General features: G+C 38.1%; 1 protein-coding gene across 1 annotated transcript in view; it reads right to left on the reverse strand.

Annotated features, from left to right (window-relative positions):
• LOC136863107 (short-chain dehydrogenase/reductase family 16C member 6) overlaps positions 1-13,339 on the reverse strand; it is a 108,162-nt gene that overhangs the window by 12,013 nt on the left and 82,810 nt on the right. Inside the window, exon 5 of the mRNA XM_067139448.2 lies at positions 10,082-10,199. Coding sequence (XP_066995549.2) covers positions 10,082-10,199 — 118 coding nt within the window. The remainder of the gene's footprint in view (positions 1-10,081; positions 10,200-13,339) is intronic.

Consider the following 13,339-nt stretch of genomic DNA (forward strand, 5'->3'; position numbering starts at 1 on the left):
AAAGAAATTTCATTATAAATTGTAACATTATAAACATACCTGTTAAAATACACACTATTACACAAAGAATGACATATTTCGTTCTACAAGAATATTCTCAGATTCCGTCAAATCACCTAAATCGTGCGTATCGTTTACGTTGCGTAAACTTGTCAATGGTAGAGAGTTAGATGATAATAATAACTTCGTGTGGCTATTTCTAGCCGAGTGCAGCCCTTATAAGGCAGACCCCCCGATGAGGGTGGGCGGCATCTACCATGTGTAGGTAACTGCGTGTTATTGTGGTGGAGGAAAATGTTATGTGTGGTGTGTGAGTCGCAGGGTTGTTGGGGACAGCACAAACACCCAGCCCAGAGCCGAGGGAATTAACCATTTAAGGTTAAAATCTCCGACCCTGCCAGAAATCGAACCCGGGACACTCTGGACCAAAGGCCAGCACTCTAACCACTTAGCTATGGAGGCGGACAGATGACAATATGAACAAGAATTAACAATTACGGAATTTCTTCATTATGAAAATACGGTGATGGTTTAGTACTTATAAATGCATCATTATTTGTTAATACTTGTTCACATTATCACCTAACTCTCTATCATTGACAAGTTTACATAACGTAAACAATGTCCGCCTCTGTGGTGTAGTGGTTAGTGTGATTAGCTGCCACTCCCGGAAGCACGGGTTCGATTCCCGGCCCTGCCAGGAAATTTGAAAAGTGGTACGAGGGCTGGAACGCTGTCCACTCAGCCTCGGGAGGTCAACAGAGTTGAGGTTGCTTCGATTCTCACCTCAGCCATTCTGGAAGTGGTTTTCCGTGGTTTCCCACTTCTCCAGGCAAATGCCGGGATGGTACCTAACTTAAGGCCACGGCCGCTTCCTTCCCTTTTCTTCGTCTATCCCTTCAAATCTTCCCATCCCCCCGCAAGGCCCCTGTTCATCATAACAGGTGAGGACGTCTGGATGAGGTACTGGTCATCCTCCCCAATTGTATCCCCCGACCCAGAGTCTGAAACTCCAGGACACTGCCTTTGAGGTAGAAGAGATGGGATCCCTCGCTGAGACCGAGGGAGAAGCCAACCCTGGAGGGTAAACATATTAGGAAGAAGAAGAAGAAGAAACAATACTGTACATATATGCACATGATTTAAGTAATTGATATAGTCTGAAAATGTTCTTACAGAACAAACCTGTCATTCTTTGTATAACTGTGTGTATAATAGTGTGTATTTTTACAGGTATGTATGTATGTATGTATGTAGTGTTATAATTTATATTGAGATATTGTGTGTTTGACAAACTGAAAAGTTTTTACGTCCCATTTTACTAAGTTGACACTGGAAAGTATGGTTTATTCGTAACACGTCATGCGGCCAGTCAGGCAAATTACGAAGCCAAAAAACTCAAGCCACTTAAAATCAACATCATGAACATTGATAAATCAATTACATTTTATAAGAAATGTTTAGCATTGAAGCTGTTTCTTAAGTTCATACACATAAAAGCTAATCCCACAACAACTTCGGCTAAAATATCAACATCCCAATCACAGTTATTGTGAATTAGAAACGAAATTAAATTTGCGTACATAGAAAAACTGTAAATCAACAAAAAAAATATTTCACGCATCCATTTAAACCTAAGCAACATCTGGTACCACACTCCATGGACATCCGGCTCTAACTTTTTACACGATTACATTAAAATTTAAGCAGTCAGGAAACAGAAGGTCATTGACAATAAAATACGTAACCCAATGATTAAACAGAAAAAACTGAAAACCATAAACACTACAAATTCGCTAATTTTACGTACTTAGCAAGTCAGACAGTACCTGTTCAAAGAATGAAATAAATCTTCTAGAGAAGAGACTAAAATTCAATTGCCAGCAACATCATAACCTAAACAACATAAAATAGCTAATTACTGACGTAGAAATCTTATCGCGACCAAATTCCCTCTCCACAAAGAGAAATTATAAAAATCGTAGCCATCAACGAAACCCTAAAATAATCACACATGAAAATTTCACCAAACGACCGAATTGTGCCTCTCAATGTTCGGCAAATAAAATAAAGAACGACAACCTAATCTTCGCAAAAGCGGATAAAGGGAACAGAACGGTCATAATGAAGAAAGACGAGTACGTAGAAAAAAGGAATAGAATTCAACAACAACAACGGATTTAAAGAACTACAACGCGACCCAACAAAGAAATGTCAAAACAAAATAAAACAACCTATCAAGGAAACCCACTTTATTCTCACAAAACAAGAAAAAAAAAAGCCTTACAATCCAAAATCCCAAACTCCGCACACTATGAGCCCTCACCAGAATACAGGAAAGCTCGTGTCCTATTAGATCAATGGTAAATTATAAAGTTGTACCAAATTATAACTTAAGGAAAAAATTGAATCAAATTCTAAAAGAGAAAATCTCACTTAAAGAAGATAGAACAATTAAAAACAGCATAGAACTAATTATAGAACTAAGCAAACTAAAAATAACAGAGAACACACGTATGAAATGGCGTATGACTTTTAGCGCCGGGGGTGTCCGAGGACATGTTCGGCTCGCCAGGTGCAGGTCTTTTGATTTGACACCCGTAGGCGATCTGCGCGTTGTGATGAGGATGGAATGTTGATGAAGATGACACATACACCCAGCCTCCGTGCCAGCGAAATTAACCAATGATGGTTAAATCTCCCGACCCTGCCGGGAATCGCCATAGAGTCGGACAGCACACGTATGATACCCTTTGACACCCCCAACATGTACACCAATATAACAATACATGAATCTATTCAAAGTATAGAAAAAATTCTTAAGGAAAACACTACAAGAAACCAAAGGAAATATTAGCCTTATGAGCACAACGTTAATTTTGCTTTATATTCAATGACAAAACCTATAGTCAAAAAGTAGGCTTAGCCATGGGTTCACCATTTTCGGGTATAATAGCTAACATTTGTTTAAGTAACTTCGAAAAATTACTCTTAACCGGCCAGTATTCGAAAGAATTTCACACTGGAGCAGATACGTAGTTGACGTAATATGCATATATGATGCCCAACATAATCACTAAAGCACACTAGTTAATAAGCACAGTAAATTATTTCCACAAGTGCATCAAGTTCACATTAGAACAAGAAACCAACAAGAAAATGAACTATTTGGACATCACAATAATTAGGAATAATGACAACCTCTCTTGCAAAGTATACAGAAAGCCCACACAGACGTCACACGCTATTTACAACGAGTCGAACCACACATACACACACTAAATGGCAGGACTGAATACAATGATACACAAAGCTATTTCTATACGATTAACCACAACGCATTTCAATGAAGAGACACAAATAATAAAACAAATCGCGAAAGAAAACTACCACCCTCCCGGTACTGTAGACGAACTATTAAATAAACATAAAATATGCCCGAGAAACCACACATGGCAGGGAAAATACTTGAATCTCAACTACGTTATCACGAAGACATACAAAGTAGGTAATATTTTCAAAAAATGTCTAAAAGTAGCCTTTTGAAAGAACAGCACACGGCCGAGACACATCAGCAAGTGCAACCTAAACAAAAAAATATATATCTCGAAGTCAGGAGTCTATGAACTCAAGTGCCAAGAATCCAAGTGCAATGCCACATACACAGGACAAACAGAACGTAATTTCCACACCTGATACAAAGAACACAGAAACACGATAAGATATAATCGGCACTCAGCCTTCGGAGAGCACATACAAAGTTCACGCCATTTCACAGATTCACCACAGATCTAATAATTTAACACATCCAAATTGAAAGCATATCTCTGAATATTAAGGAAGCTATCGAAATTTTCATCGCAAAAGAAGCTAACGAAACCAACCTACGCTCTACTTACGTAACATCTGGTCAACACTATTCTTTAAATTAGCGATTAACAGCCCTTAGAGTATGGTTTATCATAAATATAACGTCTAATAGATACTCTCCATTGTAATTCCAAGCTTTATTTAACCCAAAATCATTAACTTGCCTTTATCCATAATACATAAAATACATTAAAACATGAAGAAGGTTAATAACCTACACCCCCTCCTCTCAAGTAGATGAAGGAAGTTTCCACAACACACACATCGCCCCGCCCCTTTTTCCCCATCCCCTCTCAATGGTACAGTATATTAGATTATAACATGGAGAAGGAACTGACCTGCTATCCCCTATGGGCCGTTGACCTTAGATGTCAGGCCCCTTTAAACAACAAGCAAGTTTTTCCCTATCCAGTAGGAAGGATCCACAACGTTCCACTCGCTCCTCCCCCGTTTCCCCTCCCCTCTCCACAGAACAACATGCTTTAGCCAAAAGTTTCCATTAGCCTCACCTTGACCACCGTCATGAAACAGTGTTTATAGACAATAGACTAAGCTTCGGCAATCCAAATAAGTACAGATTTTCTTCATTGTTAAAATACGGTGTTGGTCGAGTCCTTATAAAATTATTATCATTATTTGTTAATACTCGTTTATATTATCATCAAACTCTCTATCATTGACAAGTTTACACAACGTAAACAGTACTGTACATATATACGCATGATTTAAGTGATTTGATAGAATCTGAGGATGTTTTTGTAGAACAAAGCATGTCGTTCTTTGTATAATAGTGTGTAATTTTTGCAGGTATGCTTCTAGTGTTATAATTATTTATGTTGAAATTTTGTGTGTTTGACAGACTGAAAAGTTTTTATGTCCCATTTAACTAAGTGGACACTGGGAAGTATGGCTTCTTCTCAATAAAAAATATACGTTAAGGAACCTTTCCCCTGCCATTCCAGACTTATTTATATATGTGGATAATTTGATGCACAAACCGAACACTTCATATAGATCATTGAAGAAGTTAGATACATTCTTCTCAAATTTTAGGTTTGGTACCACATGCGAAATGAGATATCTAGATATGTACGTGATCTTCTCTGTCACCATACTTTACAAGACAGCAGCTGAGAAGGCTAAACATCAGTGATCTTCGCAGGCTGCAAAAACTGACCACACATTTTGGTAGAGAATTGTCGAGAACACCAAGATATTCTCATTTCTCGACGTAAACACTTATGCTAATAGATCCAATTAAACACATGCATGAAATCAGTTATGAAGGTTCGAAACGCAGTCTGCAAAAGGAAGCTAGTGAACACTTCAGTTCTGCAGAAATCTTCGATTGGAGCAAATATTGACTAATAGAACGACCGTATAAGATGAGAGTTCACGTACTGGGACAACTACCTGTATATCGGAGGACTCATGGAAGCAGCAAGGGAGGTACTTGGGAGCATCAGTTCCCCGTTAGTTAACTATATATTTACGTAATAAATCACGCCAGTCACGGCGGAATATATGGATCTGGTCTTTTTCAGGAATACATTCCATCACATTGAGTATCTGAATATTTTATCAGTCGGTAGTAAAAGCCTGTAGGTCTGCAAGACGAAGGGAGGCTACAAACTTAATGCGCCAACGCACTGTGTACCAGCCTGTACCTAAGAGGTAACTGAATGTAGTTCCCACGTATACCGGAATGCATCTTGGCTTTTTGGGCTAAATACCTTATATTATTATTATTATTATTATTATTATTATTATTATTATTATTATTATTATTAGTAGTAGTAGTAGTAGTAGTAGTAGTCGTAGTAGTAGTAGTAGTAGTAGTAGTAGTAGTAGTAGTAGTAGTAGTAGTAGTAGTAGTAGCAGTAGTAGTACTCTAAAATGAGACGTAATGGTTAAGTGCACGATTGGACAAATTGGTTAATTATTACTCTGTGCATTTGGAAATCGTTGTTTTGCGGAAATTTCAGAAATCGTTTAACAATATTTCAAGTTTGAAGATTCCAGGAAACCTTAAGAAGAATGCTAAAATCAATGGAATTTCCGTACAAGATGAGTAACAAAAATATCTAGCAAGTTGCCGCGCGGTTTGGATTACGCAGCTATCAGCTTGCAAACAGGAAGGCGTGGGTTCCAACCGTACTCGTACTGTCTGCAGCCCTGAAGATGGTTTTACATGGTCTCCGATTTTTGCACCAGGCAAATGCTGGGGTTGTGCCTTAAATATGGTTATCGTCGCTTCCTTACGTCTCGGAGCCCTTTCTTATCCCATTGTTGCCATAAGACTTAACTGTGTAGGTGCGACGTAAAACAAATTGAAATAAGTATAACACAAACCGATCCTTTTTAGGAGACCGCCCGATATTGTTGTCAAACGAACTGCTTGTCCATGATTTTTGATGAAAGGTGAAAGTTGAAACCGGTTGCATACCTAGAAGGAACGTTGTTTCCCAGGCTTTACACTGTGAACAGATTCTGCAAGATGTGAATATATAGTGGGCTTGCAAGTAAAAGTTATGAAGTGCAAAAATGCAAAAAATAAAGGATATATTAATGGTGTTAAGTTCAAGAAATTATTCTCTAAATACAGGGAAAACAAACTAAGTCCTCTCTCGTATAGTTCATTAGAAATTAAACTTTCTGAAACATCTATGTCCATTAAAAAACTCTGTTTGCCGAAAAGCGTTAAGTACATTAAATATATTTTGTCTGTAAACTTTAATATTGATTTTTAAGTATATTCTGTACAGGACCAATGAGTTAAATCCCTAAGTCATTATGCAGTAATAATTGTGTGTTATGCGTACATCAGTGGTTCGGTTTCTTGGTTAGCATTGTGAATGTATGATATGGTTTTCCCATAAATAGGCCCTGGTTTTGTTTCGGCAACATTTTATTTACAATCGGTTTTGCAGATCCCTTGTTTTAATGTGAGCCAGCTGTACTATAGCAGGAAACTATATGTGTTTAATTTGACTATGTATGAATCTGCTGCACCAGATTTCTGATTTGCCTAGAAGGAAATGAACGGCAAACGTAGGAGTTCTGAAATGTTCGTTTCTGTTATCTGTATTCTCTCTCAGGACACGTTATTGGGGTTTTTGTTTTTGAGATACCTCTGGGGGTCGAAACAGGAACCGAAATATTACATAATACAATGTACACCCTTTGATGGAACGCAAATTCCTGGGGACTGGTCACTCTTCAATGGAGTAGACTCAGTGCACAATGCCATAGAAAATGCTAAGAAATGTGTGCCTGTGTACAGTATGCAAGACTGTTTGGCAATATTTCTAATTGCTCAATCAAAGATGCTTCGAAATAGGAGAAGCGCTCGTAATATTTTAAAGGATTTTTATTACGATTTATTTGACCATCACCAAATTACAAAACACCTAATAAAGAATAGGTTTAAAGATGACAATGGTGATGTTGTCAACTGGGTGAAAGTGAAGTCTTTCAGGTATACAAAGGAGAATCCATGGATTTTACAGTACAAGTACAGACACTCCGATCAATATCGCTATGAGGGTTCTTGGAAAGGGAGACCACGTTTTTGTCCAAAAGAATTGCCTAAAGCATATAGACATCCATTGCCTACCAGCACAGCAAAGATGAATGATCTTAAACTTTGTCATGCAGGTATCATACCTGAAGAGCTACATGGCAAATATCGTTTGCCAACATTCGACTGTACGGCTGACAAAATGCCGGGACCTGTTGTGGAGGAAAGTGCAAGTGGTGATTCTGAAGATGACAATTAAATTAAGACAACATTTTGCAGATAGTTCTTCAGATAATGCAAAATATGAGATAACACGCCTTAAATGTTAGTTGCAACAATATTTTTGAAAGTGGGATTTTGTTCAGTTAGCCACTACGAGGAATAAAAAGCGTGATCAAAGCTGTAATTATAATAAGATGAAGCCTAATACTTGTATTAATGAATAAAAATAAGAAGAAGTGTTCCAGTTATAAAAGTGATTTTACACATTCATAAAAACATCACAACAGGCACCTCCTCCACTGAGTGAATGATAAATTGAAATGTAGATTTGGCTTCTCGTTATGTACTGTTTTGTTCTTCATGCATTTATTTTATTGCTGTTGCGACAAGTTACTGCGTACTTGTGAAGAACTAGTCTTTTGTTGTCAGTTGTAACTTATAAAATCAAAATAGTTTACAGCCGTTTCCCGATGAAGTACAGGCAGTAATTGTCATGCGGCATTGTTATTGGCCTATTCTAATATTTCCTGTCACAGAAATCGTCACCTGAAGTTACTAAATTTAGGCAGGACTATATAACAAACTCTTAATTAGATTGGGGCTGTAAGCAGGATGGTCCAGTATCTCGCACTGAAAGCAATGTTACACCTCACACCTGTGGTCTGGCGTTCGGTGCATCCTGTTGAGAGAAGTCCAGATCGTTTTCTGACAATTGCTACCCGCAAACGCTTCAGTGTGACACAGTAAATGGCAGGATATTGTTAATCACCTGGTGAGGAAATCAACCGCCTGGACTGCATTCCCTACTGCCCGGACCTGTTACCCAGTCATTTGCATATTTTCTGACCTTTGGAGAAGCAGTTGTGTTGTATGTAATTCAACAACGATACAGCCGGTCAGCATGCCGTCAAGACTCGACGCAGATTCCTTCCATGGCGACATCATTACCTTGGTGTACTGTCGGAATAAGTGCTTGGACAAGAATAATGATTAAGTTAATCAGTAATATATTTCAGTACACTAGTACTGTGTACACTTACATGTGCCTGTAATATGGCATTTCTCCATGCAAGCTCTTATTAGCTTGTTTTTGGGAGCAACAGTATGTATTATATGTTCACAAACGGTTGAAAATAATCTAGGGTACAATGTAGGATGGAAAAAAGGGGGCTGAAATTTTAATTATTGGAGTGATGGGTTGGTGATTCTTGATTCCAGAATGGCAGGCGCTTTAGTGAATTGTCACCTCGTCATACAGTTCAAAGGGTTGACATTTTTGAGCGTACAGGTACGTGGTTGAATTGCATAACTGTCTAATGAAACTAATGATTTTGGTATCTACTGTAGAATTATTGTTCTTGAAAGTCAACTAACTTTGCATGGAAACAAAACTACAAATTTAAAGTACGTTAAAACCTCGTCCATTAGGCCCTCATTGATCCGGATCTCCTGATGATCTGGATCAGATGTTTATATATATTTTATTTAATGTTCTCATCAGATAATAATTTTTAACTATGATCGCAAGAACGTAACTATAAGTACGAAAACACATATTCCCTCTTTAGTTTGACTCAATATACAGTTCCTGCATGGATTGTACAACAAATTATGGTAATATTGTACTGTAAAATGCTTTTTATCGAGTTTAAGAAAGATTTACCAGAGTGTCACAGGGCGCTGACGTGGTATGACTACGGTTGCTATGGCTCTATGACGTAAGAAAAAATAGTAGCGGCTTGCACATCTACAGTAGACAGTGAGAAAGAATAAGACGTGGATGAGGAGGGAGCGATCACACCGCAAGAGAGGACGACACATGCAGATGCTGGGTGCCAGCTGACAAACACCTTGGCGTACTGGCAGCATCAGCCCGACACCACTTCAGCTGAACTAATCATGAAAAAGCGTTCGCATGACCGTGATTAATTGAAAGGCGCATAATTGTTTTAGAAACATAGTTTTATCATCATAAACCGTATGTATGCTTATTTAAGGATTTTTTTGCTAATTACCCAATATAATCCAGATTATCGGAAGTTTCGATTGTGCGGATTACCTTTGGTCCCAGCTAGTCCGGATAAATGAGGTTCTACTGTACAAATGCGCGCGTTTTAGCTAACTGACCCAAAGAGCAGACTGTGAAGATTCAATTAGATGCCTGCCTCACTATAATTAGACATCGCTGACCCTTAACTCTTATACATACCGAGCATGATACGATCCCCTCGCTATTCACATACATTTAGAATGCTGAATAGACTGTCACCTGTAATATCGTATTGTTTTTATTACCATGATGGTAATTGCAATCAAAGTCGTTAAATGTAGGTGCTAGGTCAACATCTGCCTTCGTATTGAATTAGGAATAATAATCAACCTTAATAAGTTAACGTAGATAATCCATGAAAGTTCAGTGCAATTCCACATATAGTGTGACGTTTAATGGATATTAAACCAAAGACTTACTTGAAGGTTTTAAAACAGGATTGAAGAGGTGTTGAGATCAAGTAGGGAAATACACAGGTAGTTTTAATGTTCTGGTGACCAGAGATGCGGAGTTCCTCACTCAAAGACATCATCATACCTGAAACACACAGAAAATATTATCTGTTTTTTCCCATTTATCCCATATAACAGTAAGCTTTAAATACCATCATCTGATTAATTGTAGGATCTGATGTAGGTCATATATGTATAATTTTCAACTAAAATGGGTTTGCACTGCGATGCAACGAAAGAATTATCCTAAAGTGGATGTAGGGGAGCCCCAGGACAGTAAATCCACTCTGAGGATGACCACTACCAGTTCTGGGAACCGAACCTCGGATGTCATGATATGATTTAGCTAATCTGTTGAAAAATATAAGCACAACCTTTTTTCAGTCTGAGAGTTAACTGCCCCGCCCGCAATATCATAAACAGAATTTTAATTTCTCGTTACAAATATTTTGTATGTTTGACTCCTGGACTTTAAATAACACACTATTTCATGACTTTATTGAATGAATGCGGAGAAATCGAGACGATAATCATCTTCAAGTGAACAAGGGATATTAGGACTTCTCACATGCTAGCTCATGAGAATTTAGTGACGTTTAGGTTTTGTGTTTACACTCGACGAACTTAATAGGAATTATTTATTTGGAGGTTTCAAAAAAGAAGCAAAGAGGAATTTCAACGAGATACGAAGTTCCTCACTCAGGGGCATCATCACATCTAGTAGTAAACCACCGACTGCTATGGCTGCTCATAGTGTATGAGGTTGCACAGCTGTGAAACAGGTGTATTGTAATTTAATGGTTTATCTTTAATACGTTTTTCATTGCTAAACGGATATTTCCTATTACATCCGATGTTAATGATGCTACGCATATGATCATTTTAAACTTCATTGTTCAAAGGCATAAATAGACAACCAAATCAGGCCTCTCCGGAAACATCCTGGGATTTACATATCAGGTTACAATTAATTCCTCATTAAATATTTTACCAATAATTCCAAATTATATAATATTACGTTTTGACAGTTGGAGGAATAAGGAAGATAATTGTCTCAGTGTATTCACCATGTGAGAGCGTAGATGAGGATGAAGTCGACAAGTATTATGAAGTATTTGTAACGTTCCAGACGTCACAGTGTAATTAATTTCATTATGTTTAATTAATTCAGGAATGGTATATTTGAGGTCATGATATTTATCTTCGCACGTAATTTTATTATAAGTCATGTTTGATCATTTGCTCACTATCATACCATTACTTTGTAACTGGGACTTTTAAACAACGGCTGAATATCATTATTTTAACATAGATTCTTGCGACATTTGTGTAAATTTAACTTGCAGTAGATTTTCCTCTATCTTGCCACATCATCGAGGAAGATGAAGCGACAAATTTAGACATCAATTCTTGGAAAAGCCGGCACGTGTCCAGGCGTTGTAACCGCAGCTACTGTGTTCCGAGCTGAGTAATTCAAACTGGTCACCACCTACATTTTCAAAGGAGCGTCCTGTTGCCATGGAAGAATAGAAGAACAGTTCATATCATTGTGGGGACCCTTCATCTTCGATATCTAGGGTAGGGAGAGACGTGTCACCTGATTGGACCACGTGTTTCGACCTGTAATTAGAGACAGTAAAGCTTACTTAAGGGCGTGTTGGAGCTCTTGGCTTCATTCGATTCGATTCGATTCTATCTCGTATTTCAATTCAGGCCTGAGAACTTGTCTTGCGGTTGATGTACCATAGAGGACTAGTTTGATAGTTTATCACTCCTTCATTCTTCACTTCGTTACCATCACGTCGTACTTAGGAATTTCTGAATGATGGGCGTAAAACCACTCTCATCAGGAAGTACAAACAGCTATAATATTAGACCGGTTTGTACCAGTCTAAAGCAATAGGTACCATTAAACTAGCTAGAAATGAAACTATGGTACACATTTTCAGTAAAGTTGGAAGGATTGTTAATTAAATGTCCTCTCCGCATAACCAAGGGGGTTTTTCTAACAGTGATTCGGGGCTCATCTCCAATATATGGGATAGAGCATAACAGGGAGTGGTAGTTTCGAAGCCATCATCCTATTAGTGGTTGGTGCACTTGGCAAGGCAGGAATGGTACTTGGTGGCAGACGGAGGTATCTTAAAGACGACGATCGGCAATGTTCCAGATACAAGTACGGAGGCATTCTATGGACCAGCAGAATAAGACCGCATGGTGAGCAAGCGAGTTAAAAATATTGCAAGTTTACACGAGCTAGAGTTATTCGTTTTTTGTTAAATTCATTTCCTATTTTAAATTCAGGTTTCGTAAAACCGTCGTCATTTTTATTCAGTATAATAAATGTTATGTTCTTGGTTCATTTTAATCAGTCTGCCTTAATTTGCCTTGTGATTTCTAATTCTCCTGCTTAATGATTAGTGCACTGTCACCCCATCCCTGTGATGAGAGTCCGTCCGAGCTTTCTTATAAATTTTTGATTTTAAGTCATCAACTTAAAGACCGGCGCCCTTAGCTTGGATAGCTGCATTTCTCGTTCAATTGTTCTCAAAAAGGGGCAAGTCACACAATGAGTGATATCGTAGTCAGGGTCAACAGCAAGGATAGGATAGTACTTATGGGCGATTTCATTGCAAGAATTGGAAATAGAACTAAAGGATATGAAAGGGTGATTGCTAAAAGTGGAGAATATATGGAAGCTAAAGGGAATGGAAAGCGTTTGCAGGATTTCTGTGCTAGTATGGGTTTAGCAGTTACGAATACATTCTTCAAGCATAAGACTAGTTACCGCTACACATATGAGGCTAGGGGTACCACATCCATAATATAATATATCTAAACCGATTTCGAATTCAGGAAGTCCTTTAGGATTATACTGGTTTTCGTGGATTTGTCGATGATACGGACCATTATCTGATCTGTAGTGAACTAAGTACCTCTAGGCCTAGGATAGAGAAAGTTAAATCTGTCTGCAAACGAACAAGGGTAGAAAATCTCCAGGACGAGGAAATTGGATACTGTATAAGTACATGGATGTGATTAGTGAGAAGTTTCGAATAGTGAACAGTAAGAAGGTTCAGTATATAGAAGGAGAATGTGTGGCATAAACGGATGCTGTAGTAGAAACAGCAAGGGAATGCCTATGTGTGTAAAGGTGTGAAAAAGCGTGTATCTTGTTGGAATGATGAAGTGAAAGCAGCTTGCAAACGTAAAAAGAAGGCTTAT

Source organism: Anabrus simplex, chromosome 2 (assembly GCF_040414725.1).
Source record: "Anabrus simplex isolate iqAnaSimp1 chromosome 2, ASM4041472v1, whole genome shotgun sequence".
Taxonomy (NCBI): Eukaryota; Metazoa; Arthropoda; class Insecta; order Orthoptera; family Tettigoniidae; genus Anabrus; species Anabrus simplex.